This window comes from Balaenoptera borealis, assembly GCF_965194805.1.
Source record: "Balaenoptera borealis genome assembly, chromosome: 1".
NCBI lineage: Eukaryota > Metazoa > Chordata > Mammalia > Artiodactyla > Balaenopteridae > Balaenoptera > Balaenoptera borealis.
In genome coordinates this window covers 158,111,583-158,139,267 of record NC_138860.1, presented here as the reverse complement: position 1 = coordinate 158,139,267, position 27,685 = coordinate 158,111,583, and the positions used below count along the sequence as shown (strand labels likewise).

At 58.4% G+C, this 27,685-nt stretch overlaps 3 protein-coding genes across 29 annotated transcripts in view; 2 read left to right on the top strand and 1 right to left on the bottom strand.

The window, feature by feature from the left end:
* The first annotated feature begins 687 nt into the window (after nt 1–687).
* B4GALT2 (beta-1,4-galactosyltransferase 2) lies at nt 688–10,988 on the top strand. Of its 3 annotated transcripts, none has more exons than XM_082365436.1 (7): nt 688–1,098; nt 2,588–2,943; nt 3,147–3,382; nt 6,488–6,678; nt 6,821–6,943; nt 7,060–7,164; nt 10,121–10,988. In XM_082365436.1, exons 2-7 carry the CDS (start codon nt 2,640–2,642, stop codon nt 10,269–10,271), a joined length of 1,110 nt encoding a protein of 369 aa, XP_082221562.1. In that variant the 5' UTR covers nt 688–1,098; nt 2,588–2,639; the 3' UTR covers nt 10,272–10,988. The 3 variants fall into 3 exon arrangements, with proteins under 3 accessions (XP_082221562.1, XP_082221560.1, XP_082221561.1); XM_082365434.1 differs by having other exon boundaries at nt 853–992; XM_082365435.1 differs by lacking the exon at nt 688–1,098 and adding an exon at nt 1,966–2,105.
* A 354-nt stretch (nt 10,989–11,342) lies between these two features.
* On the top strand, nt 11,343–15,342 carry CCDC24 (coiled-coil domain containing 24). 17 transcript variants are annotated; one of them, XM_082365228.1, is made up of 8 exons: nt 11,343–12,279; nt 12,421–12,537; nt 13,229–13,306; nt 13,883–13,937; nt 14,410–14,479; nt 14,591–14,669; nt 14,751–14,939; nt 15,209–15,342. In XM_082365228.1, exons 1-8 carry the CDS (start codon nt 11,750–11,752, stop codon nt 15,252–15,254), a joined length of 1,164 nt encoding a protein of 387 aa, XP_082221354.1. In that variant the 5' UTR covers nt 11,343–11,749; the 3' UTR covers nt 15,255–15,342. The 17 variants fall into 17 exon arrangements, 13 of the variants coding, with proteins under 13 accessions (XP_082221354.1, XP_082221351.1, XP_082221350.1 ...); XR_014236905.1 differs by having other exon boundaries at nt 11,361–12,279; nt 14,751–15,119; XM_082365232.1 differs by having other exon boundaries at nt 11,365–11,875; nt 12,211–12,269; nt 14,751–15,342.
* SLC6A9 (solute carrier family 6 member 9) overlaps nt 15,302–27,685 on the bottom strand; it is a 31,638-nt gene continuing 19,254 nt past the window's right edge. For all 9 annotated transcript variants that reach the window (XM_082364664.1, XM_082364668.1, XM_082364666.1 and 6 more), the window contains 10 exons: nt 27,398–27,668; nt 21,564–21,696; nt 21,236–21,370; nt 21,036–21,139; nt 20,401–20,638; nt 20,176–20,310; nt 19,970–20,069; nt 19,780–19,880; nt 16,702–16,872; nt 15,302–16,580 (listed from right to left, as the gene is read on the bottom strand). In XM_082364664.1, coding sequence (XP_082220790.1) covers nt 16,386–16,580; nt 16,702–16,872; nt 19,780–19,880; nt 19,970–20,069; nt 20,176–20,310; nt 20,401–20,638; nt 21,036–21,139; nt 21,236–21,370; nt 21,564–21,696; nt 27,398–27,668 — 1,583 coding nt within the window. In that variant the 3' untranslated portion in view covers nt 15,302–16,385. The remainder of the gene's footprint in view (nt 16,581–16,701; nt 16,873–19,779; nt 19,881–19,969; nt 20,070–20,175; nt 20,311–20,400; nt 20,639–21,035; nt 21,140–21,235; nt 21,371–21,563; nt 21,697–27,397; nt 27,669–27,685) is intronic.

Here is a 27,685-nt window from a genome sequence, read left to right as displayed (position 1 = left end):
TGAAGGGAAGGGGGGAGTGTAGGTATATGGGCCCATGTGTTTGTGTGGGGAAGGGAGGTGTCCTAGTCCCATGCTCTCAGGGCTCTGGTCAGCCCAGCCCCAGTTAGCCACATTTGCTTACCTGGCTTTACCCTCAGGCATCCATCATCTCTACCCCTGGGGCCTTGGAACCCATTCATTTGCCTCTGCCCGTCGTCCCCGCACCATACCCTGCCAGTAACTAGTTTGATCCCTTGGGGCCATGTCCAGCTCCTCCCACTCCTGTCCAACCTCCTGTTCCCTAGAAGCCCCTGCCACACACTTCTGTCTACGCCTTTCAGTGTCCTGCCCAGTTTTAACTAGCAGCCCCCTCTGGCGGACCCTTAGTCATGCTCCCATCGATGAGCTGACAAATCCCTGACCTCCCTGCACGAGTTGGCCTAACTTCCAGGGGCCCTGCTTTGGCCGAGTTCGCGCTCCAACCCAGACCAGACCCCATTCCTCCGTAATGGGTTTTACCCATCCACACCCTCTCCGGTTCGGACCTCGAATCCAACCCCTTGGATGAGTCTGATTAATTTCTCCCGCCTCTCCCTGGTCCTCCGTCCCCTCGCTCCGTTGCGCTTGGCCGCCGGCAGGGGCGGACGTCGGAGGCGCGCGGCGGGGACGGGCGCGCTGGAGGCGGGGGGCTGCGGGGGCGCGCGCGCGGGCGCGCGGGCCGGGCCTGCCCCTCCGAGGCGCCGTAGCGCGGGAGGGAGGTGGCGGCGCTGTGGTCTATCGGTCGGCGGGTTCGTGGGTCTGCCCGGCCGCCCGGCCCCGCCCTGCCCCCCGGGGCGGCTCGGCTCCATGGCCCGCGGCGGCGGCGGGAGGCGGCCCGGGGGCCGCGGGGGCCGCTGACCGGGAGGCGGAAGGCGGCGGGGCCGGGCCATGGGGGACGGAGCCGTTCGCAGCCGCCGGAGCCCGGAATCCAGCCGGAGCCGGAGCGGCGCCCCCTGCTGAGCCCCGAGCGCCGGGTGAGAGGGGGGCGCGCGCGGCCCCCAGCCCGGGGCCCCGAGATTCTAGACCCGGCCCCGCGAGGGGTGCCCCGAGCGCGGCCCCGAGATCCCCGCCCAGGACCCGGTGAGAGTCGCTAGCGGCCGGACACTGGCCTGGCGTCACCCCACCCTACCCCCATCCCTCGAGTCTCCTCGCCCCCCTCGGGCTCCTCTGCCCGCTCCCAGCCAGCCTCCCTTATTGTCCTCGCTCACCCTGGCCTCGTGGCGTGGGGAGGCGCTCCTCGGCCCCTACCCCACATCCTCTCCTCCAAGCCCCCTCCCCGCCAGGCTCCACACCCACCCTGTCTTCGCTGCCTCCAGGTCTCGGGGTGCCACGTGTTCAGGCCACTCAGCCTTACAGCCCCGCCCAAACGCACCTCGCAGCCTGGCAGCCTGACCCAGAACCCCTGCCCCGGAGGGAGGGGTGGGAGTATTTGCACGTGGGTCCGGGTGTTGTGAGCTGCCCGGGAGCCCGTCTGTGTGACTCTGTAAGTCCAGGAGCGGCGGCTTTGTTTGTGAATGCGTGACTCGTGTTGCTGTTCCTGTCACCCAGGCGTGTCTGTGACTTTATATGTAGTTCTGTGTGTATCTGAGTGCAGGTGACTGTAGCTGGGACTGCGGGTGTCTTTGTGGTTGTGTGACGCTATGTATCTGAGTGGGACTCACCCTGATCTCTGAAGCACTGCCAGAAGTGCCCCCCAGAAGTGTTGCTGCTGTGTTGGACCCACAGTTAGAGCCATGGCCCAGGCAAGACCCTCTCCTAACATGCTGTCTCCAGGGCCCAAGCGTTCCCCTTCCTGGGAATCAGAACCAGCAGTGCTGGGCAGGCCCCAGATAGTTCATCCCAATCCTTGAGGTCTTATGGGAGGGGTGTCTGATGCCCCACCCTGTACTTTGACCTCTTGCTCCAGAGGGAAGGGATCCCATAAACATCTTGTTCAAATTTGGGCCACCTGGATGCTGAGGGCCACTTCCCAGCCTGGTCCCAGATGGCCTGGCTTGCTTGCCACTGGAACCTGTCCAACCAAACCACTGCCCACCATGTTCCCCAGAGGACTAAATGAAGTCTTGAGTACAAAGCGCTCTTGCATGGTAAGTACTCAGTAAATGGTCTCCCTCCCCCAGACCAGGAGTCCTGGGTTGAGGATGCTGGCCTGTGGGGCGTTTGTTCTCTGGGGCACAGAGAACACATGTGGGTCTACACGTAAACGTGTTTCCTTGTTCAGGTATGAGCCAGCGTGACCTAGAGGTCACATGTCCATGTTCTTGGGAATCCATGGGGTGTGTGTGAAGTCAGGCAATAAGGGCACATACCTGAGTGTGAGGGTGGGTGAAGCTGTGCTTGTGAGTGTCAGTGAGGATGAGGAAGGAAGGCATTGTGTGAAGATGCGGGAGTAGTGAGGTGCCAGGGACTGTTTGTGTGTATTTGCAGGTAGAATGTAAGTCGAAGGGTGTGAGCAGGTAAGTGTGAGGATGCGGGTCTAAGACTGTGAGTGGTGCGCAGGAGGTGGGTGGGTGGCCTAGCCCCTCCGGCCCTGACCTCCTGGGTCTGTTTCTCTCCTACCCCTGCTCAGGCCAGCAGCCGGATGCCCGGGCCCATTGGGCGGGCCGGTGGCCGCCTGCGGGATGAGCAGACTCCTCGGGGGGACGCTGGAGCGCGTCTGCAAGGCCGTGCTCCTACTCTGCCTGCTGCACTTTCTCGTGGCCGTCATCCTCTACTTTGACGTCTACGCCCAGCACTTGGCCTTCTTCAGCCGCTTCAGTGCGCGAGGCCCCGCCCGTGCCCTCCACCCAGCCGCCAGCAGCAGTACCAACTGCTCTCGGCCCAACGCCACCGCCCCCAGCTCCGGGCTCCCCGAGGCTCCCAGCGCCCGGCCGGGCCCCACGGCTCCTGTCCTGCCACCCTGTCCTGACTCGCCGCCTGGTCTTGGTGAGACTGCAGGGTGGGGCTTGCCTCTAGGGGTGGGCAGGGGACTGGGGGAGTGGAGTCTTGACCCACGGGGTTGCCAAGGGTCTGGGTGTGTTGTCAGAGGGTTGTTTCTGGGGTTCCCTTGCCCACCCCAGGCGGAGGGAGAGGGCTGGTGTCCCTGGGTTCTGATGAAGGCCTGATTCCTGCCACCGTCCTGCCTGCAGTGGGCCGACTGCTGATTGAGTTCACCTCACCCATGCCCCTGGAGCGGGTGCAGAGGGAAAACCCAGGCGTGCTCCTGGGCGGCCGCTATACACCGCCCGACTGCACGCCAGCCCAGACGGTGGCGGTCATCATCCCCTTCCGACACCGGGAGCACCACCTACGCTACTGGCTCCACTATCTGCACCCCATCCTCAGGCGACAGCGGCTGCGCTATGGCATCTATGTCATCAACCAGGTGTGCTGCCTGCGGCCCCCAGGCTGGCCACCAGCCACCAGGGAACCCACGAGCACCCGTGGGTGAGGGGCCCACATACCTGCTGGTGCAGCCACGGGGTTGGGGGCATTCGTGGCTGCTCGTCTGCCAGTGGTTGTGCGGACACGTGTACATATGTGTGGGGGCACGTGTATGTCATTGCGTGTGTAGGCAGGTTTGTATGTGCATTCAGGGGCGTGCATGTGTGTTAATGGTGGTGTGCACACTGCCAGGTGTGTGCATGGCCTCGATAGGGGGTGAGAGCCATTGTCTACCCGTGGTAGGCCCCACCCACAGGGGTGGCGGCTTAGGGTATGCTGGCTCTGAGATATGGAGGGCCCCCGAGCAGAGGGAGAGTTAGACCTGAAAGAGGGATCAAGTCTGCCTTAGGGCCAAGTGCTGAGCACAGCTGAGATCCAGGAATTTAGCTCAGGCTCTGAGCCCTGCCATGGGCCTGGCTGGGGCTGGCTGCCGGAACCTGGAGAGGATCTGATACAGGCCCTCCTCCCCACAGAGAATTCCCAGACTTGAACTTGGATCCCTTTAGACTCCAGGACAATGTTGTGTGACTGGAGTTGGAGCAGGGGGCAGTGGGACCACCAAAGGGCCTGGTCCAGCCCTGGGGTGGGAAGGCGACGATTGAGATGGGTCTTGAGGGATGAACAGGCATCAGCTGGCGGAGGGACTGGAGGAGGCAAGCATTTTATGTAGAGGGACCTGGAGGCCCCAGGCCCCAACGAGAGAACTGGTCTCGTGTTCGGGAACTGTCCGCTGAGGGGTGGGGTCCAACGTGTAGGGTGGGTAACAGAGATGAGGTTGGAAGAGCTAGTGGAGGCCAAATCCAGAAGGGTCTTAGGAGGAATCTTAAAGAGTTGGATTCTAGCCTGAAAGTGATGGGGCACCGTTGTGAGGTTTTAATGAGGGAGCAATGTGTATGTGTGCTTATTAAAAAGATTGCTCTGATTGCTTGTGGACAGTGGGATGCAAGGGGAGCCTGGAGGCAGGGGGCCCGGTTGGGAAGAGGCTACGATGTTCAGGAAGGAGGTGGTGAATGTGCATACGAGTCGGGCAGGAGTCGTGTGGGTGAGGGGAGAGATGTGACACTATAGCAGAGAGTAAGGAAAGAGAGATGCCGGGACATCTCGAGGGTTTCTGTCTTGACTGTTGGCAGTGTGGATGCCTGCGCCTCTGAATGAGATGGGAACATAGGATCTGGGCCAGGTCTGGGGGTGAGTGCGACTCTGAATTCTTTTTTGCATGTGATGAATTTAAGTGCCTGGGGGAAGTATAAGAGGAATGTTCAGCAGGCAGTTGGACAAATGAATCGACCTAGGAGTGAGGTCTGAGGTGGAGAGGGATCTGGGAGCCACCAGTACACAGATGATGGTCCCTAAAACCAGCAATGTCAGCCTGCCCAGGGGGGCCTGGGAGCTGAGAGGAGAAAGCCAGAACATAAGGGAACGGGTGGAGAAAGAGAGAACACAGAGGCCACGTGGGTTGACCAGAAAGGTTTGAGGAGACCCAGGAGAGCTTGGTGTCCCAGGAGCCTAGGAATAAGCGTCAAGAAGGGAGCGTGGCAGCTGCATGAGCGCTGCTGGGGGAGTAAGGAAGGATGTAGACTAAGAAGCGTCCAGTGGATTTAGCAACAAGGTGGGCCCAGCGAGAGCCATTTCAGGGGCCTGGTGGGGGCGGAAGCAGATTGCAGTGGGTTGCAGAAGGAATCAGATTTGACAAAATGCAAGTAGCCAATTGGAGACAACTCTCGATCAAAAAAAAACCCCTCTGCTGAGAAGGGAAGGCAAAAGGTAGGGCGGTGGCTAGAGGGAGGGCTTTCTTTGGATGGGAGAGAAATGAGCATGTTTATGAGCCCTGTGGGAGAAACCTAGGGCCCTGGGGTGGTGAGAGAGGTTAGGAAGGAGTGCCGATGAGCCAGGAGAAAGTGGACAGTTGCTCCAAGGGCTGGTGGGAAGGTTCAGGGCAAGGAGGAAAGAGAGCAGGTGAGGCTGGGCCGTTCAGGTTCCAGGGGAGCAGCTCCCACCCCCTCGGGCCCAGGCTGGCTGGTGAAGAGGAGGGGCTACTCCTCCTCTCCTTCCAGAAGGGCCCACTTGAAGACCAGGAGCGTCTCTGGCTCCAGCCTGGAGATCATGGGTTGGAGCAGGGGGCTCAGGGGCCAGCCAGCTTCTTCCATGGAACCCTCCTTGCTCTGGCCAGAATTTGGAGCTTGGGGCTACATGGCCAGGAGACCAGCCTCAAGGAGACCTCGTCCCGCAGCCCATTTCTCGGGGGATCCCAGGCTCACTGTGCTTATCATTTTGTTGCGGAGACAAGTGAACTGAGCCTGGTCCTGTCCTGGTCCCAGAGGCTGCCCGGGGAGTCGGATGTGGATCTACATGAGCCAGAGGGGACAGGTGGCTGAGGCTCAGTGGCTCAGTCCTCGTGGTCTCTGCATCTTAGATGCTGGTCATTTGGGGGCATTTTTGGTTCATCTCACTCTGTGACGTGCTCAGTAGGGAAACTGTGTGTTCAGGGCCGGTCATCTCTAGGATTCGCACCAGCACAGAGAAGACACCTGGCACCAAGGACAGGGCCACCTGGCATGTTAGAAGGAATGAATGAAAGGAGAGCTCTAAATTGTAACAGTTGGAATGGACCCTGGCATAAGGGAAGCACACGGGAGGAAATGAGTAATTATACTGGGGCGGGGAGGTTTGGTGAAGGAGGCCTTTCCAGGCATGAGTTTGATAAGCATAGAAGGAGAGCATTCCAGGCAGAGGGAACTGCTAACACCGAGGCCTGGAGGCAAGAAAGAGTCTGGCGTGTTCTGGGGTCGTGGAGGAATGTAGTATAGCTGGTCCTCAGCATCTGAGGGCAGTGGCCAGAGAGAAGATGGAGTCACTTCCTGAAAGGCCTTGCAAGGCCAGGTCCAGGGTAAAGAGCTGGCCTTGATTCCTAGAGTCTGGGGGCCCCGATGGGGGCAGGTGGGGGTAGTAGTACTGGGCCCGCAGGGACCGCGCTGGATGGTGGTAAAGTGGCAGGTGCCTCCAAGTCTCAGGCCCAGAGCTGACCTGTCCCCTCCACCAACCCCAGCACGGTGAGGACACCTTCAACCGGGCCAAGCTGCTCAACGTGGGTTTCCTAGAGGCACTGAAGGAGGACGCCACCTACAACTGCTTCATCTTCAGTGACGTGGACCTGGTGCCCATGGATGACCGCAACCTGTACCGCTGTGGCGACCAGCCTCGCCACTTCGCCATTGCCATGGACAAGTTTGGCTTTCGGTGAGGGCTCCCTTCTCAGGTGGACCCAGGCCTCCCCACCCAACCCAGGCCATCGCTCCCAGCCCCAGTGGCCCCCTTGCTGCCGGGCCTCCATCTGGAATCCCCTGAGGCCCCTCACTGATGCCTGCCTTCCGTGCCCTAGGCTGCCCTATGCTGGCTACTTTGGAGGTGTGTCGGGCCTGAATAAATCCCAGTTCCTGAGAATCAACGGCTTCCCCAACGAGTACTGGGGTTGGGGTGGTGAGGATGACGACATCTTCAACCGGTGAGTGGGGACAGGGTAGGGAGTAGACTGGGTGCTTGAGGCGGGGGTGGCGCAGACCGGGCGGGGCTCTTCACCCTTCCTGGTGCCTGCTCCAGCCCGGCTGTCCCCGTCCCCAGGATCTCCCTGGCTGGGATGAAGATCTCGCGCCCAGACGTCCGCATAGGCCGCTACCGCATGATCAAGCACGACCGGGACAAGCATAATGAGCCCAACCCTCAAAGGTGACCCCCAGCGCCCTTGACCCCAACCGCCCCAGCCCCTTACTCCGTAGCAGTGATGTCCCAGTGCCACTGACACCCAGAGGTGATCCCAAGGTCCCCGACCCTTGACTTACAGAGATGACTCCCACCACCCTGATCCCTGTTCCCCGGTCCCCAGCTCAGCCTCACCCCGTCCAGCTCTCACCCCTGGCCTGATTCCTAGAAGTGACTGAAGTTTAAAGGCAGGGCTCACTCAGATCGTCACTGAGTAGCTTGCATTCCTCTCGGTGCCCTCACAGACCTCACTTGTGCCAGAACAGATAGGACGAGAGATAGTGGGCCCAGGGCACAGCCCCAGGGCCTGCGGACCCAACAGAGGTGGCCCGAGCAATGTGGGGTGGTAGTGGAAGTCATTGCTGAGCCCTCTGAGATTGGAGTAGGTGGCTGGTCTCCGAGGAGGAAGCAACATTGGTGTCTGATGCTGGGTGGGAGAAGTGCCTGAGGGCATGTGAAATGTAGGGGCAGGGGGCGAGAGGGTGCAGAGCAGTCAGACCCAGTCCTGGCTGGATAGCCTGTGTGAAGTTCATTCTAGGCAGGGAGGCCAGCAGAGGCAGCACAAGGTGATCAGGGCAAGGTGCTGTCCTGGCAGAAGAGGGAGTGATGGTGGGAGGCTTCCTGCAGGAGGTGATGGTAAACTGGAGTTTGAAAAGAGTTATTCATTCTACAAATATTTGTCACACACCTACCCTAGGCACAGTGCTATATTCACCAGGCTGATGGAGGAGGCCAGTCTGGATAAAAGGAATAGTATGTGTGGGAGTCTGGAATGTGAACGTCCATTGTATACACTGAGAGTCTGAAACTCTTCAGTCTGAAGGCTGGGAGTGACAGGAGAGGGGGTCTCTGCTGATCCCAGGTTGGGAGTTTCACTTTTGTCCCAGAGGCGCTGGGGAGTCATAGAAGGGTTTTCAGCGGGGAAGGGGCAGGACCAGATTTGGGTTTGGAAGGACCACCCTTTGAGTTTGAAGAAGGTAAAGGGCTGGCAGAGCTGCTGGGTGGAGCAGGAGGAAGCAGACTAGGCCCAAAGGAACTGACGGAGCCCAGGGGGCATGTGGGTGTGACGCTGCCGTGCCCCCACGGGACCAGTAGGGATGTTCTGCTGTGAAGCTAGTGTGTCAGAGTGGGGAGGGAAGTGGCAGCACTGATGTAGGGTTGATCTTTGGCAGAAGCATGACGCACCAGGCGTCCAGGGAGCTGATGAAAAAGCAGTTCAGATAAAAACCATGGTGAGCAGGGCAAGGACGACAGGCTGGGAGAAGAGGGGCTTCAGGGCATCTGAGGGAGAGCGCTCAGTGTTGGGATGGCTCTGGAGAGCAATCTGAACTGAGCTCAGAACGACTGGGAGGATCAAAACAGTTGGGATGAGGGTGGGAGTGGAGCTCTGGAAGCACCTGCCAGGGGCCATGGTCCTGTTGCAGGAATAGCGTGTCTAGGTGCCATCCTCAGTTGTGATGTCTGCCTTAGGTGGGGGAGTGGCATGATAGCAAGATGTTTCTGGCTTAAGGAACTCTGTGGATGCTGGTTTCATCTACCTAGTTGCTTTTGCCTCAAATCTAGGAGTTCTGGATTCTTTTATTTTTTTATTTTTTAATAACCAAATTGATCTTTTATTTTTTTTTAAGTTTTATTTATTTATTTTTTTTTTAAATTTATGGCTGTGTTGGGTCTTCGTTTCTGTGCGAGGGCTTTCTCTAGTTGTGGCAAGCGGGGGCCACTCTTCATCGCGGTGCGCGGGCCTCTCACTATTGCGGCCTCTCTTGTTGCGGAGCACAGGCTCCAGACGCGCAGGCTCAGTAATTGTGTCTCACGGGCCCAGCTGCTCTGCGGCATGTGGGATCTTTCCAGACCAGGGCTCGAACCCGTGTCCCCTGCACTGGCAGGCAGACTCAACCCCTGCGCCACCAGGGAAGCCCTAGGAGCTCTGGATTCTTCTTTCTCTCACCCTACATGTCCGGACCATCAGCCGGTCACATCAGTGCCACACCCCCCCCCAAACATATCTGAGCTGGTCCACTTTTCCCTTTACCTCTGCCCTGGTGTGGCCTCCGTCCTCTTGCCCAGCTGGTTTTCTGTCTTCCCTCTTCTATAGTTCATGTTCCCTGGCCCTCCCTCCCCCAAACTGGGCGAAAAATCCCTCAGTGTCTTCTCACCCACAGAATAAAAAACTGCTTCCTCTGACTTACAGAGGCCTGCCCGTACATGCTCTAACCTCCCAGCTAATCTTACTCTGGTTTTTCCCCTTGGCCCATTAAGCTCTAGCCACTCAGCTGTGCAAATTCACATTTCCAGTGTAGGGTCAGCATGTGCTGTTACCTCTGCCTGGAATGCTCTTCCTCTGCTGTCAGCTTGATGGCCCACACGCACCCCTTCCATGGCAGTCATCCTGATCTCCCTCTCCTGTCTCCCTTAGCGCGCTGATGTCTTCCTTGTCTGTTACTTGTCTCCCTTAGTGGAATAGACTTGCCACGAGAGGAAGGACCTTGCTGTCCTGTTCATGGCTGTGACCCTGGTGCTTAGAGCGCGCCTGGCACACGGGGACTGCTCAATAAATAGATGGTGAAGGAGTGACTAAAGGATGAGGAACAGAGAAGATGGCACAGAGATGATGGGTGTGAGGAGTAAAGATGATGCATACAATACAGGACACGTTGCATTTGAGGTACCTGTGGGGTGCCCTGTGTCTAGGTCTGAGATGAGAGAAAGATTTGTGAGGGTGTTGTGATTCTGGACTCAAGGGGGTGAGATCTCTTTTTGGAGGGTAGTTGCAAGAGCCAAAGGGCTCCAGGCAGGTGGACGGGGCGACGAAGAGAACCGAGTCACCCCAGGAAGAAGCCAGGATGGCGTGACCCTTGGCCCCAGTGATCTCTGTTGGGTTTGGTGGTGAGCCCTGATCTGGACCCACTTCCATCCTATCTAGGTTTACCAAGATTCAAAACACGAAGCTGACCATGAAGCGGGATGGCATCGGGTCAGTGCGGTACCAGGTCTTGGAGGTGTCTCGGCAACCGCTCTTCACTAATATCACAGTGGACATTGGGCGGCCCCCATCATGGCCTCCTCGGGGCTGACACCAATGGACAAAGGCTACCAGTGCCAAGGATTGCCTGCCAGAGGACTGACCTACAGCCTGGCTGGTGGCTGCTCTGTGACAGATCCCCCAGGACAGAGACTGTGGGCTCTGTTTTCTGAGGGTCTTCAGTAGGCCCCCCCAGCTGCACCTGGAAGTTTCAGAACCTACTTCGGGGAGCTTCTGTCCTGGGCAGACCCCTCAAGTGTAGCCCTCTCTGGGGTCAACCCTTCTTCCTGCTCCTCCCTCCCCAGTTCAGCCCCCCTCACTGTCAGGGTTGGGCCAGCCCCTGCACTGCCTCGCCAAGTGGCCTGGGCCAGGTCACTCCACCTCTCTGTGCCTCAGTTTCCCCCCCTTGAGTCCCCTAGGGCCTGGAAGAGTGGGAGGTATGACTAGGGGGCAATGTCGCTTCCAGGGGGAATTCTCAGACCTGGGGATCCCCCATGCTCCCAGGGGAGGGGAAACCTTTTTCACTCAACATTGTAGGGGGCAAACTCTGGTGCACCCCCTGCTGAGGAGCAGCGCCAGGAGGGGACCAGAGGGCGTGCTGTGTCTGGGATCTTGGGGTTGGGCTTTGCATGGGGCGGATGGGGCTCGGATCCGTTGGGTTCCTGCCCCGCCCCCCTCAGAGAGAAGGCAGTAGCCCCAGGGCCGGCTCGTGTTTGTACATTGCACAGAAACTTGTGTGGGTGCTTTAGTAAAAAACGTGAATGGAGCAGCCCCTTTGTCTGTTTGGGGATGGGGATCTGGATCCCTAAACCCAGACCCAGAGTGTGTTACGGGAGGGCCAGGGGGAACCAGGACAGCCTATCGGTCTGGCCCAGGCTGTCCTGGTTCCCCAGGCCCCTCGAAATGCAGTGGTTCGCTAGACTTCCGCCGGCTGGAAGGAGAAATGTTTACCCTGCCGCTGCCTCCCGGCCAGAAGAGACAAAGAAGTAATAAACCCATTGGGCTCAGATTTCTCGGTTCTTTCACCTGCCCTGAAGCCGAAAGGTGCTTGGAGTCAGGGCGGTGTGGATGGTTCGCACTCCAAAACCACCTACCAGGGCTGTGGGTTGGGCTTCACGAGCCGGCACCGCCCTGGAATGGGCGGGGGCGGGGCCTTCTGGTGGCGGGGCTTGGGGTAGCGGGCCCCGTTTCCCGGGTGACGGTCGCGCGGAAGAGGTGGGGCTAGGGCCCCAGTCCTGCGGCCTGGCTCCTGGTCCCCGGCCCCGGAGAATCGGCCAGTAGCTGGGTAGAAGAGACAGCGCCAGAGATCGGCGGCTCTGGACCGGGCAACTCTAGCCGTGGGGACGGGGTGGGGCTGGGGAGAGGCCGGCCCGAGAGACAGGCTGGGGGCGTGGCCTGTGAGACCAGGAAGGGGCGGGGCGTGCCCAGCACTGGGAGACCTGCGGTCTCCCAGTAACCCAGCTCTCCGATCAGCTGTTCGGCAGTTCGAGCGTGCGGCCGCGCGTTGCGGGGCGGCGGTGCGGGCAGGCCATGCCTGGGGACTCCCCGCCGCTGTGGGAGCTGGTGGAAGAGCACGTTCCGCTCCCGGAGCGGCCCGAAGTGAAGAGGATTCTCGGGGAGACGACGGTGGACCTGAGCCTGGAGCTGCGGGCAGAGGTGGGGCGTGGGAAGGTGGGCCCCACTCCAGGCCTATCCCACGACTTGGGCGATTTCCTCACCTCCTCCGGGTCCCTGGCTCTGCCCGGTAACTTTCGAGCTCTTGTCGGATCTCACTGTCCGCCCAGCCCTCTCCAGTTTAACTCTGCCCTGCCCCTCACTCCCCTAGCTCCCCTTCCTCCCCTTACTTCCCCCCGCAGTCGCAAGGTGTCCCAGCTCTCCTTGCAGGTGGTGATGCTACGATCACTGCTCCGAGAGGCTCGATCCTTCCAAGCCCCTGGTTCGCGCCGCACCTCTGACCTCTCCTCCCTTCTGGCACCACCGCCCCTCCTCAGAGACCTCGTGCGCCAGGAACTGCGGCAGCTGCTCCAAGGTCTCCGCCGGAAGGCCATCTGTGAGGGCAGGTTGGAGCCTCAGACCTGGGGCTGGGCCCTGTCCCCAGAACTCAGATGGGCTAGCCCTGAAACTGACAAGGGGCCAGGGTCGCCTTTCCTGTGGTTCCCTGGAAGGAGCCCCTGAGTGTCCCCCGTGTGCACCTTCTGCAGGGACCAGACCCAGGCTTGGGTCCAGTACAGCCCCGGGGTCCTGCGCTTTGCCTTGGAGGAGCCCAGGCGTGATTTGCCAGAGCAGGGGATATTCCGCCTGAGAGCTGGTGAGCCCAGGTATAGTGGTAGGAAAGGAGGGGTCTGTTCCCGCTTGGCAGAGGCCCCAGCCAACTGGCGGGTCCCACCTGCCGTCATGGAGGAGCTCCTGGTCTGGGACTGGACACTTCTACAGCCACTTGTTGTAGGGATCAGCACATGAGGGCTGCAGAAGCCCAGGAGACATGTACCAAGCCTGGAAGCTTGGTTTGATCTGGGTCTTAGAGCATGAGGAACAGACTTCCAGACAGATAAATAGAGAAGAGCTTTGCAGGAAGAGGGAGCACTATACGCAGACATGGGTGGAAGGAAAGTCTTCATCCAGTGGTCAGTTGTTCCTCCGGCCTGGAGAACAGGTGCAAGGGCTGTGCTAGAGAGGGCTGGGGACTGCACAAGATAAATGAGCAGCAGCGTGTTCATCACTGAATGGCAGCAACTTAGTTCTCGCACATCCTTAGGAAGTGGGTGATGTCCCCATTCTGCGGATGAGGAAACTAAAGCTCAGAAAGGATGATGGATTTGTCCAAGCTCACACACAGTGAAGGGTGGCAGAGCCCATTTGCAAACCCAAGCTCCAGAACTCCTCCTGTTAGTACCATCTTATGTTGCCTTTGTGAGAAAACACACAAAATTGTCTAGGAGAAATGGCATTTGTGTCCTGAAGGCCTGGGGTGAAGCAACATGGGAGAGTGATGTTGACTTCATCTGCCAGCAGCTGTCACAGGGACCTCAGCGTCATCAAGGACCAACTGAACGTGTCCCACGTTGACCAGGTTGCCGGATACCTGCGGTGAGGCCCCTGAGTGTGTGCAGTGGGGGTCGAGACAGGGAGGGTGGGACGGGGGATGGATCCTGACGTACTGGGACTATGAGGAAGGAGGAGGGAAGCAGCATACCTGATGGGGAGACCCAGGAGAGTAGGGCAGGTTGCTGGTGAGGTTGCTGCCAGGAAGTAGCCAAGTAGGGATGCCAGCAGGGGCCTTGGCCTGAGGACTTTTATCCTGGGGTGTGGGAGAGAGATGGACCACAGAGGAGTCTTTTAAACAGGGGAAGGGCTGTGATCTGGGGGAGAATGGAGGCAGGAGGACTTGCAGGCCCAGTACTGTCGTGCAGAAGAGAGAATGGGGCCCCCCAGCGTGGGCGCTGGGAGGCGGGCAAGGAGAGGACACATCCTGCCCAGGAAGAGGCTGGCGGGGCTGCAAGGCTGTGCTGGGATTGCACTTGGGCAGCAGAGGGAGAGGTGGGCTGAGAAAGGAGGGCCTAGAGGGAACTCCTGGTAAGGCTGGAGGCTGGGTCTATGTGGAGGGCTCTGCTGTGCCCCGGGCCTGCAGCACTGCTGCCGGTGCCGCACTCCCCCATGTCCCAGGGCCCTCCTGGAGGAGGAGTGTTGCAAGTTGAAGAGGGAGGTTGCCATCCTGCAGGTGAGCAGCAGCCCTGGGCCTCCCCACCCCCAGAGCCTTTCTGCTGAGCCTAGACACACCCGTCTCGCACCTGGTGTGTGAGATCCACATACCTGTGTGTCTGTGTGTGCCAAGATTGTGTGAGTCCTGTGTCCATTTCTCCTGTATGCACACTTCTCGTACGTGTGAATCCAGATTCTGGTTGAGTCCCTAAGTCCAAGGTTAGCACGTCTAGATTAACCTGCTGGATTTGCCCCTGGTCTTTTGCCTCCTTCTCTTCCCCATGTCTGGGTTCGGGCCTGCCACTACCTTGCCAAGCCCAGCTTTCCAGGGAGGCTGGTGTTCCTCTCGGGAGTGTCCTCAGGTGGCTGGGATGAGGAGGCTGCATGGGGTGGTTCCCGGGCCCCGCCTTGGGTATCTTGCCCTCTGCATCCCGCCCCGCCCCGCCCCGCCCCTGCCGTAAGGCTGGGCACTGAGCCAGCTCTCCCTGCAGCGCCGCCTGGAAGAGGAGTATACAGGGGCCCCTTGGCCCTCTGAGGCAAGCCTAGAGCCCACCCTGGCAGGTGAGGACCCTGAGCAGGCCCCAGAGCACCCAGCCTCCCGTCCCCATCCTGCTCTTGTACACACACCCTGGAACTGCTGAGCGCTGTGTCTCAGCTAGACCTCTCCTCCAGAGCTAAAGGAACAGAAGGCAGCCATGCAACAGGAGCTGCGGGCACCTCCGAGGCCTTCCTGTGTCTCCCCCGGTCACAGGTAAACCAGAGCAGGTGGACAGCTGGACGGGTGGGCTAAGCGCAGGCCACGGCCCCCTCATAGCTACTCCCTCCTGTTCAGGCTGCAGCCCTTGGAGTCCTCCAGCCAGGGCCTCGGACCACTGCCTTGCCTCCGTGGGGCTGCTGGAGTTTGGGCCAGGCCTCTCCAGTGCCACCTGCCCTCTCCTCCTCTGGAGCGCTGCCCCAAACCTCAAGGCCTGGCCGCCACCTGCCGCTGGGGACGGAAGCTTCAGTGCAGCCCCAGAAAAAGGCCAGCTTCCACTCCGATGTCCAGTGTGGCGCCCCAGGCCCCAACCTGAAGGGCTGGTCAGGAAGGAGACTTCCGCTTCTGCTGGAACTCGCCCTGTCTGCTGCTGACACCTCTCAGCTGCCATGGCCCAGCCCACTTCAGATCTAGTCTTGGATGAGGCCTCACCAGGATTCCAAGGCTGTCTGTCTCTCTGGCCCTCACCCTACCCCCTCGCCTGGTCCTTGGTGTCTGGTCCTGACCATCACAGCCTTTGGCCTTTCTCTTCCCAGGCATCCCTCAAAGGTCTGGCAGGAAGAGGTCTCATCCCAGCCCTGACTCTCGTCCCCATGGGGGACCCAGACAAAGCACAGCAGCAGCGCAGAGACAGGAATAGAAATTTCATTAAAATCTATGGACTTTAAAATCCTAGTGGTGCACGGATGGGCAGGGGTGGGCGGCGCACCGTTATTGCTACAGAGGATTAGAGGCGGCTCTTCCGGGGTTGTCACTGCACAGAGGGGCACAGAGGACGGACAAACGGATACTGCAGGGCTTGGGGGAAGGAGCTCTGGCTCCAGAGAGGGGGTGGGGCACGCCGGCTGGGACCATTTGGCACGTGAACAAGGGCAGCCCATTTTGGGAAGACTGGGCCTTTAGCCTGGCAGAGGGAGGGCAAGGGGGTGTCATGTAGGGTCCCCTTCCCCAGGGCTCTGGGCTCAAACCTCCTGCTGAACATCACCCCACCCCTATCCCCCAGAAACGAGTTCTTTGGGCAGGCTGTTGGGTCATGGGCCTCTGCTGGCTGGCCCTACAGCCAGTGCTGGGAGGCGGCGCAGAGACCCCAGAGCAGCTGAGTGAGGTGCAGGCAGGCCTGGAAGACAGACTGGGCCCGAGGCCAAGGGCAAGGGGGTGGCAACCACAGATAATACAATTTTTACAAAAATAATTACACAGACAAACAGGGCTGGGGTTACAGCCTGACATGTAACACTGCACAGCCCCCTAGCCCCTTACCCTGCCTCCAGGTAGGAAGATCCAAATCTGCCTGGGCAGAGGCTGGGGTCTGCTCTGGGGGCAGGAACACTGGTCAGGAGGCTGAAGGCTCGGGGAGGGGGACAGGTAGGGGGCCCACCCAGAACCTTAGCTCAGGGTAATGTGTGGGGGCATCAGAGGCCACATAAAGTCCAGCTGCCTCCGGGGACCTGGCCTGAGACCCCTCCAAAGTGCTTTGGGCCCCCCAGCAACCCTCCCATCACTCACGCCCCCCAGCTGCCATCTTGGCATCCAAAGGACCTGTAAACACTAGGGACACGAGCACGAATGACCACGCTAGCAGTGGTGGCCAAGGTGACAGGAGCCGCCCTGGTCAGGGCGTGGAGGGGCAGGCGGTGACACCTGTCCACCGCCTCCCCAGTCTCTGTGGCGGGAGCACGGGGCGGGGGCGGGGCACTCCCCCGGCAGTTGTGCTCATATCCGGGAGTCCTGCAGACGGCTGGAGCCGTTACTGCCCACCGTGGGGATCTGGGCCTTGTCCGGGTGCAGCGGCTGGACCTCAAGCCCGTCTTCAGGAGAGGGTGGAATGGTGAGGGCATAGCGCCCCGTTCGGTGCTCCAGGAGGGCGGGCCCCCAGTCTCTGCTTGGCTTGGTTGCATTTTTCAGACGCTGCAGGAGAGGTAGGCATGGTTGGGGGCGGGGTGGGCACGGTCATCAGAAGGGAGCCCTGAAGCCCCGTCCATCCACCCCCTCCTGTTTCACCTGGCTGCCCCCTGCCCCCACCCCTCACCTGGAGGAGGGTATCCCCATCTGTGCGGCAGAGCTGGTACAGGGCGTAGAGTGGAATGCAAATGACAGAGGACAGAGCCATGAGGAAGCCGATGGCCACAGCCCAGCCTGGATACTGGTAGTGGTTGTAGGTAATTGGCTGGTACTGGATCACCGTGAAGATGAGAATGAACTGCAGAGAGTGGGGGACGGGAGTGGGCGTGAGTCCTGCCCAGCCCCACCCAGGCCTCAGGCCTCCTATCCGCACCCTCTCCCTCCCTCTCCAGTTTCCCAAACTAGAAAGAGGCATTTTAGGGAGGGCAGGGGTGACGTCAGTGTTTGGGTAGTGGAAGAAGCTGGTGGAACCAGGGGTCCAGGGTATGATGGGCAGGTGGCCACGGTGGAAGGGGAGAGGTCTGTCTTCTGCATAATCCTGAACCAGCCAGGGAGCCATTCAGCTGCCGTGGCCCTTGGAAGTCAGTTCTGCTCAAAGACTCGCAATGGCCCTGCATTGCCTGCTGAGGTAAGGCCAAATCCCTGGCCTTTAGGGCCTTCTCCACCTCACATCAAGACCTCGGCTTATCTTTCTGGCCTTACTGTCTCAGTGTCTCTGCTACACCCAGCGTTTCCCACCCTTCATACTATGGAGGATCCTCTTTTGCATCCTCCTCTGTCAAACCCTATGCAAATGCCACCTCCTTCAAGAAGCCTCCACTGATTTCCAGTCTCCTCTTCCTGAAAGGGCTTTAGTGGCATTTTCCATCTACTAAGCATTTTATGGGTGTTTCCCCCAGACCTGGGAGCTCCTGGGATTGCATCAGCTCTGGGTCTCCAGTGCCCAGCACGGTGCCTGGCACAATCTCGTGTGCTGATCTGAACTGACTTATGCAAGGAAGTGGGAGTAATGGGGGAGAGGAAAGGGCAAAGTCCTGCCAGTCTGTGGCTGTGGAGACAGTGACAGACAGCCTGCGGAGGCTCCAAAGGCTAGAAATCATGAGTGTCAGGCTGGGGATGCTCTCGGGAACCACTTTGGAAAGAGATGAGGGACATGGGAAATAAAGCCTGGGGTTCCAGCAATGAAAAAACTAAAGTTAGCAGAAAGATGGGCAGGTGGCTCATGGGCCACCCAGAGGAGCCGGGGCAGTGGGTGCCACTTGCCAGGAGGGCTCAGCATCCACCCTGAGCCCTCATCTGTGTTCTGGAGCTCAGGCCCCTCCAGCCTTCTGGGTGACCAAATTCTAGAAGGCAAGGCCCATATCCATTGAGGGGTGGGTGGGCCCTTCTGGGACGCTGCACACAGAGGAGCTTAGAGCAAGTTTTCTGAATGGAATTAGATCCTGATCTAAGCTGTGGATAAATTCTTAAAAAAAAATTTTTTTTTGAGTTTTTGGCCACACCCCACAGCATGTGGGATCTTACTTCCCCGACCAGGGATCGATCCCACACCTCCTGCCTTGGAAGGCAGAGTCTTAACCACTGGACCGCTGGGAAAGTCCCAGTAAATTCTTTATTTGAGCTGATAGAAGGATGGAGTTTGTCAAAAAAGACCTTTTCAGCAATATAAAGAAGTAAAGCCCCCAAAGAAAACCAACAGTCCAGAAACACGTGTCCACAGAGCCTGGCATCCTCACCTGAAGGTGACTCCAGCCTGGCTTTCTGGGCACAGAGAGGGCGCTGCTGCCTTTGACTCAATCTCGCGGAGACACTGGACCCAGGGCCCTTCCTGCCTCCTGCCCTGCCTGGGCGGTGCCCTGGGTCTCCAAGCAGGGCGGCAGCCTCCTGGGAGCCGTGGAGGATGAGCTCCCCTGGGGCAGGTCCTGGGCCAAAGCCACAACCCTCAAGGGCACTGCGCTTGGCTGGCATCTACCCTCCCCTCCTCCCACCACTTACAGGAGACTTCCGTTGCTCCTGTTTCAAAGCTGGGCCAGTGGCCAGAGCTGGTGCGTGCGCCAGGCTCGGGAAGATCCCACAACCCATGTGACGGAGGCCTCAGCCCTCAGGGGCCTTTTATTCAGAAACATGAGCCAAAGTGGAAATCCGGTGCTGACCTCTCTGTGGCACACAGGAGCTGGCATGATGGGGGCATGACTCCGGACACTGCCCTGGCCACTGGGCTGACCCCTCTGTCACTCAGAGATGGCCCTGCCTCTTCTCTGTGGAGGGACCATTACACTAGCAAATCCCTTTTGCCCCCCACTTCTCACCCTGAGCATAAAGGAGCAAAATCAGAGGGTTTTTAGTCCATAGACCACCCCTCCTCCTGCACTTCTTTCTAGCGTAGCACGGGCCCAGCACACAGGCTCCAGATCAGACTACCTGCTTTGCATGAGGGCTCTGCCTCTTAGAAGCTGTGTAACCTTGGATCAGTTACTTAACATTTCGGTGCCTCACAGTTTCCTCATCTGTAAAGTGGAGATACTAACGATACCTTGGAGAGTTGTATCACATGACTTGATACATGGTTCCTGGCCACGGTGGGAGTTCCCTCCACCATTTCAGCTCCCTGATGGGAGTTTCCCAGGTGTTGAATACTGGTGGAAACCCAGAATTCCCCCTCCCAAGCCGGCCCACTCCAGTGCCTGGAAGGCTTACGAGGGTGTCCCGGATCCTGAGCTGACATCTGACTTGTACAACCTGCTTCTGGAACACGCATTCACACCACATACCCTGAGTACTCCGAGCACCTCGGCTATCAGGGACTGGAGACAGGAGCTCCGCGAGGCTGACGGAGGCTGACACCAGTGTCAGTCATGGTTCCCGAGGCTCCTCTGGGAATGCCAGGCGGGAACACCAGGGAGGGAGGGCCGGCTCTCAGCTGCTGCCAGCCTGCTTTCCTCTGCCGAAGCTGGGCACTGTCTTCAAATACAGGGCCCTGTGCCCCCTTCCTAACCCAAGGCCAGGGCCTGGGTGGTTCTGAGTCTCCACACACCTGTATGACTCTACGCAACCTTGCTCGGACTCCCAGTGGCCAGATATGTGGGTGTGGAGCCTCCATGGGGAGCTCTGGCCAGATGGATGGGCTCTTGCTCTCCCTTTGCTGGTTCCCAAGAGAAGGACGCTTGCCACAGGGCAGCAGGGGAGGGACCACTGACGAACTTACAAAGATGATAGCTGGAGAGACGAAGCGCCAGCAGATCTGGAAGAAGAGGGGCGGTGGGAATCCCAGCATCATCTGGATGTCCTGGAAGTAGTTGTGGTGCCCTGGAGAGAGGGAGGTCAGCAGGCCCGCAGGACAGCGTGGGCAGGCCCAGGGCCGGGACACAGGAGGCCATGTAAGGTTGGGCACTTACCGTAAATGTACATGATGGACACACACATGATGCAGGAGATGACGACCAAAGAGAAGCTGGCCGCGTAGTTGTCCATCAGCAGCAGCCAGTAGATGCCTGCCTGCGGGCCAGTGGGCAGCTGAGTCCAGGGTGCCCGAGGCTACACTCCCCCCTTGTTAACGCCCATACCCTGGCAACTCCGGCCCAGCCTTTCCCTCGGCTCTTACCTGGCTGGTGAGGGGGATTCCCAGCAGGAAGCCAGCCACAGCCACGCCCAAGGTCACATACGTCTTTTTCTGCAGGATCCACTCATTCCCTACCTCATCCACAATGGCCGTGACCAGCGTCTCTAGGAGGCAGAACTGCAGGATACAGCCATCAGAGCAGGGGCCTGACCTCCGCCCCGGCCTCCTCCCTCCCCAAGCCACAGGCCCATGTCCTGCACCTCGTACCTGAGTGCCCAGCCCCAGCAAGATGAGCATGAAGAAGAAGAGCAGGGACCAGAGCGGGGAGATGGGTAGCAGGGTGAGGGCCTCAGGGTATGCCACGAAGGCCAGGCCAGGGCCGTGGTCTGCCACGCGGGACACGTCCACACCCAGGTGATTGGCCATGAAGCCCAGGATGGAGAAGATGACAAAGCCGGCATAGACGCTGGTGGCACAGTTAGTGATGCTGATGATGACACTGTCCCTGATGGGGAGGAAAACAGGTAGAGTCAGGACACGCAGCTTAGTTCCCCCTGCCCGAGTTGGGCCAAGAGGCTTGGAGACAGAGAAAGTTCTAGGAACAAAGGTGCCCCCAATCTCTTTTCTGGTCTGCTCTGGGCCTCTTTAAGTGGGCCTGAGGCTCTTGAGTCCTCACAGACCCCTGGGGCATCACTGTCTTCACCTCTTCTCTCTTCTGCCAAAGCTCTGCAATGACTGGACCCGGACCCAGCGTTGCCAGGATCTCAAGGCCGTGAGTGGAAGGGAGGGCCCTGGTGGGCCAGGAGGCTGCACGGGATCTGGTGGGTCTGGGGGAGCCGGGGTCAGGCTGCAGAGAGGGTAGGAACTGGGGGCAGCCCCAGGGCTGGAAGGGAGAGTCTCACCGGTAACAGTTGTTGTGGAACTTGTTGTAGGAAGCCATGGTGATGAGGCCGCCCCACGCGCAGCCCAGCGAGTAGAAGATCTGGGAGGCGGCATCCCCCCAGACCTGCGGGAGGGATGGGCCGGTGAGGACCTGTGGTCAGAGGCTGGCACCTCTCTGCCTCTCCCCGTCCCTCTAGGTCCCCCTCCGTCCACAGCCCACCTTGGCCTCCAGGATCTTGTCCCACTGTGGGGTCAGGTAGTACATGATGCCCGTGAAGGCTCCTTCCAGGGTCACGCCACGGATGAACAGGATGGTCAGCACCACATAGGGAAATGTGGCCGTAAAGTACACCACCTGGGTGCGAGAGGGGCCCCGCTGGACTCCTTCGGGCTCTTCCTGCCCCCTCAACCACCACTGGTCCTCTGGTCCCTCTTCCCCTCCCATATCCTTTCATCGCTCCCCCACCCACCCCTCCACACAAAACCCAGGTAGGGGAGGCAGGATACCTCTGGGTGGGCACAGATCCTGCAGGGGGAGGGGTACTTACTTTCCCTGAAGACTTGACCCCTCGGATGAGGCAGAGGAAGACGACCACCCAGGAGACACCCAGGCAGCCAAGGAGGGGCAGTCGCACCTCCCCGAAGTTTCCGATGTCATCTGACAGCTTCAGCACATAGAGCCTGGAAAGGGGATACTTTGTCACTGATGGCCAGCCCCACCACCCAGCAACAAACTCCCAAGGCCAGGGCCCAGCCTGGCAGCTCCCTCCTTTCTCACGAAGTCCCAGCAGCTGGCTCATGTGAGATGGGAGCGTCTGTGAGGCGCCAGCCCCGGCAGGCCCAGCCCCCTCTGCCTGCTGCCTCTCCCAGGACCCTCAAGGGCACCTGCAGGCCACACCCTGGTCCTGGGCCAGCCTCTTCAGCCCCTGGGTGTGGAGGTCTCCCTGTCCCTGCTCAGACCCAGCCCAGGCCCTTGCTTGTGTGTTTCTCCCCTCAGGAATGCCCTCTCCTCCGGACTAGACACACCCTATCTGGCGTCACCTCCTCCAGGAAGCCTTCTGTGATCTTTTCACCCACACTAGTCCTCCAGCTCTGATGAACAGAGGGAGGCAGTGGAGGACTGAGTAAAGATGGAGGCTCCGGAGCACGCAGGCCCAGACTTGAACCTACGTATGTGTGGCTCTATCTGGCGCCCTGTGCCATGCCAGCTGTGCTTTTTCAATCAACTGGACGTTTATGTGCCAGGCCCTTGCTAGATGCTGGGCATATAGACCTGGATCAGGCATTGCCGGGAGGAGTGTCTCAACCCCATGGGGAGGAGCACACTGGAAGTCTTCCTGGAAGAGGTGAAGCTTGAGCCAAAGTTTGAGGGATGGGGAGGAGGTGAGTGAAGAGGAGTGGAAGTGTATGCCAGGCTGAGGGAATAGCACGCAGCAGGACAGGGGTCAGGAACCAGCACAGCCCCGCCTGGGCATGTCAGTAGCTCAGGAAGGCTGGAGGAGAAGGGGGAAGGGAATAGAGAAGGATGAAGATAGAAAGGGACCAGACCAAGAGAAGCTGCGAAGTCAAGGCTGAGAAGTTTGGATTTTATTCTGAGAACAATGAGAAGCTTCTGGAGGGTTTTTAAAAGAGCACTCTCAGGGTCTCTCCTTGGCTCAAAACCTTGCAGCATCTCCCATATCTCGCCATGGAAAAACCAAAGTCCTTACGGTGGCTACAGAGCCCTACATGATCCATTACCCCCTAACTGCCATCTCTCAGATCTCCTCTCCTCCTGCCCTCCCCCTTGCTCACTGCTCCAGCTGCACTGGGCTCCTTGCTGTTCCTTAAATGTGCCGGGCATGCTCCCACCTTTGCACATGCTATTCCCTATTTGGAGTACCCTTTCCCCAAATCTCCACATGTCCACATGGGTGTGAGACCTGTGCACGCACACAGGACCCCATGCTTAGAAGGGCCTTGTGCTTGGTTTAATGCCCTGCCATTGTCATCTTGAAATTCTTAATTCATTTGAACGAGGGGCCCCATCTTTTCATTCTGCACTGGGTCCCACAAATTATGCAGCTGGGCTCGTCCACGTGGCTCCCGCCCTCTTTACTTCCTTCAAGTCTTCACTCAGGTGTCCTCTTTGCAAAGGGGCCTACTCTGGCACACCTGATTAAACCTGCCACCCTGGCCCCAGCCTGGCACACCTTACCGCCTTCTCTGCTGTATTTTCCTCCACAGCGCATCTCTTTCTATCACACTGTACACTCTACTACTTAGTTTGTCATCTGCCCTCTGAAGGCAGGGGTTTTTGTCTGTTTTGTTCACTGTTGTATCCCCCAGTGCTGAGCACAGTGCCTGGCACAGAGCAGTGCCCAATAAATATTTGCTGAATGCATGAGTGAATGCACATCATGGAAAATGGACTGAGAAGTATAAAGGGGAGAACCTGGAGGGGGACCGGCTTGGTTGCTGGAGTTGTCCAGGCTAGAAGTGATGAGCAAGAGACAAACTCTTGAGCCTCAGTTTCCTCATCTGTAAAATGGGCATCATAACACCAACCTAGGATAATTTGTAGAGAAATTTAGGTAAATACAGGCTCCTTTCTTTCCCTTCTTTCAGCAAGGGTCTCTCAGCGTAGCTCATAGGCTGTCCTCTAGTCTTAGCTATTTTTACTTATTTTTTTCCAAATCAGTTCTCAAACCTCATGACAACATGTTTAATACCTTGCGATGGGTTGTCACTCCGGCCCCTCATGGGACAATGTTGCCAGGCCTGGGACTTGGTGTTTGCTTGGTCAGCCTGCCTGGCTGTTAAGACTTGCAAACACCTTGTCCTGCCTCCTCTGCCTCAAATCTTCCCCCAGGCCGCCTTACACATTGTGACCTGCAGAGGGCGCTGTCCAACACGCCCCTCTCCTGTCCAACTCCCGCCACAGCGCTGGTTTGTTCAACGGGCCAGGCCCTGGGCTGGAATCTTTCCGGGCTCTTAGTCCATGGGGGAACCAAAGACAAAGGGATGGAGAGGTTCCCCCCAAGGAGAGGCTTCTGGACCCCTGCAGCTGTGCTTTCCAATCCTTTTCCCTTAGTGGCACGCAGAAAAAATATTTTTGGCCCATAAGGGCAAGTCGACAAGGTCACTCAAAGTTGAAGGCAGCAGGGCTGGGGACTCTGGGCTGCCCAAGCGCCACCGGACTGGCACACTATTTAGGGTGCATCGTGTTGGGAGGCTCTGCCTTCCAGAATAGCCATCGGGTCCTACTGCTACAGCCGAGAGTCGCTTTACTTTGAGCAACAGCGTTCAAAGTAAAGAAACCATTTCTTGTTCAAAAGACTTTTTAAAAACTTTGCTAATTATATCTGTTAAGCTGGTAGTGCTTTATATTATCTTATATTGCAAGAGTCCAGCATATAACACGACGGCTTAAAGAGTTTAGAAGGCTAGCCTGGGAATTAAATAATGAACTCTACCTTTCTTTTTATGGTACCATATTTAGTGTTTTGTTTTGGTTTTGGACTATGTGCTTTTGAGATCAAACAGCTAACCTTAAAACTTTTGGAACCCCACATATTTACAAGTTGGCTCTCACATAACATCTCTGGACTTATTCTGCATTATTTTTAAATTTCCCCAACCAGATGGTAAACACCTTGAGAACAGGACACCCTAATCTATTTCACTGCATTTCCAGCAGTGGCTATCACTGTGCTTACTGAGCACCCATCACTGCTCCTAGTGATTTATGTTGCATCTTTATAACAACAAGAATGATGTTGTAACCACGCCCACTTAACGGATGAACAGCTGAGACTTAGAGAGTTTTGGTGACCTCCCAAGTCCACACAGCTGGTAAGTGGCAGAGCCAGGATTTGAGTGAGGTCTGTGTGGCTCCGGGGCTGCCATGAAGACACCGGGAGAGGGGTGCTGGGATCCAAGTCCCACTGGGTGTCAGGTGTCTGCTGGGGAGATGAGAGGGCATGTCCTGAGCTTAGGGCCTGCCTAGCAGGCGTTAGACCAGCACACAGAGGACTGTAAGACAAGATTGTGAAGGGGTGGTGAAGGAGGGGAAGACTGTGGGCCAAAGGGTGAGCAAGAGGCAGACGTGGGCTCAGAAATCTGCCCTGGGAGCTTCTCTTGCTTTAGAGGAGTCACTTAATCTTTCTTTTGACTTGTTTGTTCACCTGTAAAATGGGAATATTTTATAAAACCTGCACCCACTACCTAACAGCATTGCTGTGGGGCTCAAATGAGATTGTGCAGCTTTTCAGAGGGGCGCTGGAGAGTGTGGACCAAGAATGCCTGTAGAGTATCATTGGCCTAATTCACACCAGGCACCAGGCACAGAGAGGCATGTATATCCTGACACAGCATTGCTGCCTAGTTCGTTAACCTCTGAGCATAAATCTCTGAATCTGAAAAACAGGGATAATATCATATAAGAGAATATGCCTGGCACATAGTAGCTGCCCGAGAAATGGAGGTGCTTGCTCGCCTCACCTCCTTGCTGATGCCATCCGAGGCAGCCCTCTCAAGGGTCATTTCCCCAGGCTCTCCAGGAGGGGGCGGCAGGGAGCCATCCTTCAAGGAAGGAGTCCTGCCTGGGACAGCGGCTCCTTAGGCATGCCTGGCTCCAGCCCTGGCTGAGGAGTAGAGTTGAGCTGGCCACCCTGTGGACCTCCTGACCCATGGCTAGTTTTCTTTGAGGGAAATTCCCCTCTAGTTGCACTGGATAAAATCTCGTGAGCTTTGCCCTGCAGTGGACCCACCCATCGGGGAATCCCTGGCAGACGGCCCCTGGGGTGAGAGCTTCTGGAGCATCTCCGGTGTATGGGCGGGACACTGTGCTTCTGGGAGCTTCCAGAAGGTTCACCCCCAGTCTAGATCAAGCTGCCCAGTCCACACCATGCCTCAAATATAGCAGAATACCTAAATGGGCAGATTCTGTTTCTTACTCCCCGCTCTGTCCCCACTCTCAGTGCAGTGCCTGGTACCTACTAGGAGCTCAGGAAATGACCTGTCCAGTGACTGAATGACTGAGTCTGCCCAGGGGTAAATTTGCCCACCCCTTACTGGGAGGCAACAGCTCTGTTGTGTCCACCATGAGCCTCAAGGGCAGTAACCACATCTTAACCATCTTTGAATGTCTATAGCCCAGCACAGAGGCTGGCACAGGGAAGCTGGGCCCTCAGGGTTTGAGCACTGGGCCTGGGCTTCGAGGATACTGACCTGCTAGGACTTCAAGTACCACTGGGGCCTCGGCCGCTCACCCACGGCTCTCCATCACATTGTGGAGAAAGCCTCCAACCCTCAGCCTGGCATGAAAAGCTCTGCACCTTATGATGCCTCTGGCCTCTTCTGTCCCAATACTCAGTGTCCCACCTGCCCCCGACCCCAGCTCCAGTTTGCCACCTCCTGGCCTCAGCTCACCTGCTCATGTCTCTCCCAGTCCCTTCTACGTCTCCCTCCCTCCTCTGGGAAGCCTTCTTGATCAGCTCCTCCTGTACTCACCACACCCCTGCACACACCTGCACTGAGGCACCTGCCCCTAATAGCGGTAACTACCCATCTCCCCCCTGGACTGTGGACTCCTCAGGGCCGGGGCTCAGGGCCATGCATACCCCATGGGCACACAGGGCCCGGCAGGGTGGACGCCATAAATGTTTGCGGAATGAATGAACGAGGCCTACCCACCAGCCCACCAAGCCCTCTTCCCATGAGTTCCTCAACAGGACATGGGGCATTTCCTCCAGGATGTCCTGCTGTGCCCTCACACCCACCCAGCTGGGACAAGATGTTCCAAACACCTCCAGCAGCAGCTTCCCTTCAGCCAGCCCCGAGACTCCGTTCGCTGTCACCACGGAGCACAGTGGTGCCAGGCTATCTTTCCTAAGCCCAGCTTGATGAGGACAGCCCTGGGCTCAGGAAACTTCCACGGCTTCTTCTGTTCCGCAGCATTAGGTCTGTGCTTCATTCTTGTAAGTTCTCCAAGAGGGCTGGTGCTCCCTCCTAGGCTACCTCACGGCCCGTGAGCTCCCCACACACCTGTCACTCTCATCACAACAGGTTCCCCTCAGGCTCAGGCCCAGCCCCTGCTCAGCTGGGACCCAGGGCCTCCACTCGTGCTGTTCTTCTCGCCAGGAAGCCATCCCCCTTTTCCCTGACTCTCCTCTGCAGACTTGCCTGACTGCTGGAGCCCTCCCTCCCTTGCTGCCACTGCGTAAGTGTCAGCCTCTCCTGAACCAGGCTGTGAACTCCTTGTACCTCTTCCCGCACCTCTGGCCCGCTCCACTCCTGGTACCCTCCCGAGGCTGCAGACGGTTGCCTGATGGCCAAAGCGAGGGCTGAGTGTTGGCGCCAGGGGTCCCCCCCAGAAGCCCAGGTCCCTTGGGGGCCTCACCTCCAGTACTCCTCGCTGGGGCTGGTCCTCTGGAGGGTGTGGTTGAGCGCGTGGGAGAGGTTGCCAGGCAGGGCGGGAGGCCGGGAGCCGTTGGTGATGTTGGAAGCATCCAGCACGCCGGCGCAGTCGGGCGAGTTCCAGGGGTTACTGCAGTAGGCCCAGGGCAGCACGGGCGTCATGGACGAGAAGAAGTAGTAGAAGGCGATGCAGATGACCACGTTGTAGTAGATGCCGATGTACGTGGACACCACCATCATGCCGTAGCCCACACCTGGGGGAGGAGGGGGG

Bases quoted from the DNA above. Each gene is read 5' to 3' on its own strand.
- CCDC24 (XM_082365221.1), top strand. From the start codon at position 11,750: ATGCCTGGGGACTCCCCGCCGCTGTGGGAGCTGGTGGAAGAGCACGTT. The intron at 12,538-13,228 runs GTATAGTGGTAG...TTCATCTGCCAG, and splicing joins CTGAGAGCTGGTGAGCCCAG to CAGCTGTCACAGGGACCTCA. The intron at 14,480-14,590 runs GTGAGGACCCTG...CCTCTCCTCCAG, and splicing joins CCTAGAGCCCACCCTGGCAG to AGCTAAAGGAACAGAAGGCA.
- B4GALT2 (XM_082365436.1), top strand. From the start codon at position 2,640: ATGAGCAGACTCCTCGGGGGGACGCTGGAGCGCGTCTGCAAGGCCGTG. The intron at 6,944-7,059 runs GTGAGTGGGGAC...CCCCGTCCCCAG, and splicing joins GATGACGACATCTTCAACCG to GATCTCCCTGGCTGGGATGA. The intron at 7,165-10,120 runs GTGACCCCCAGC...CATCCTATCTAG, and splicing joins AATGAGCCCAACCCTCAAAG to GTTTACCAAGATTCAAAACA.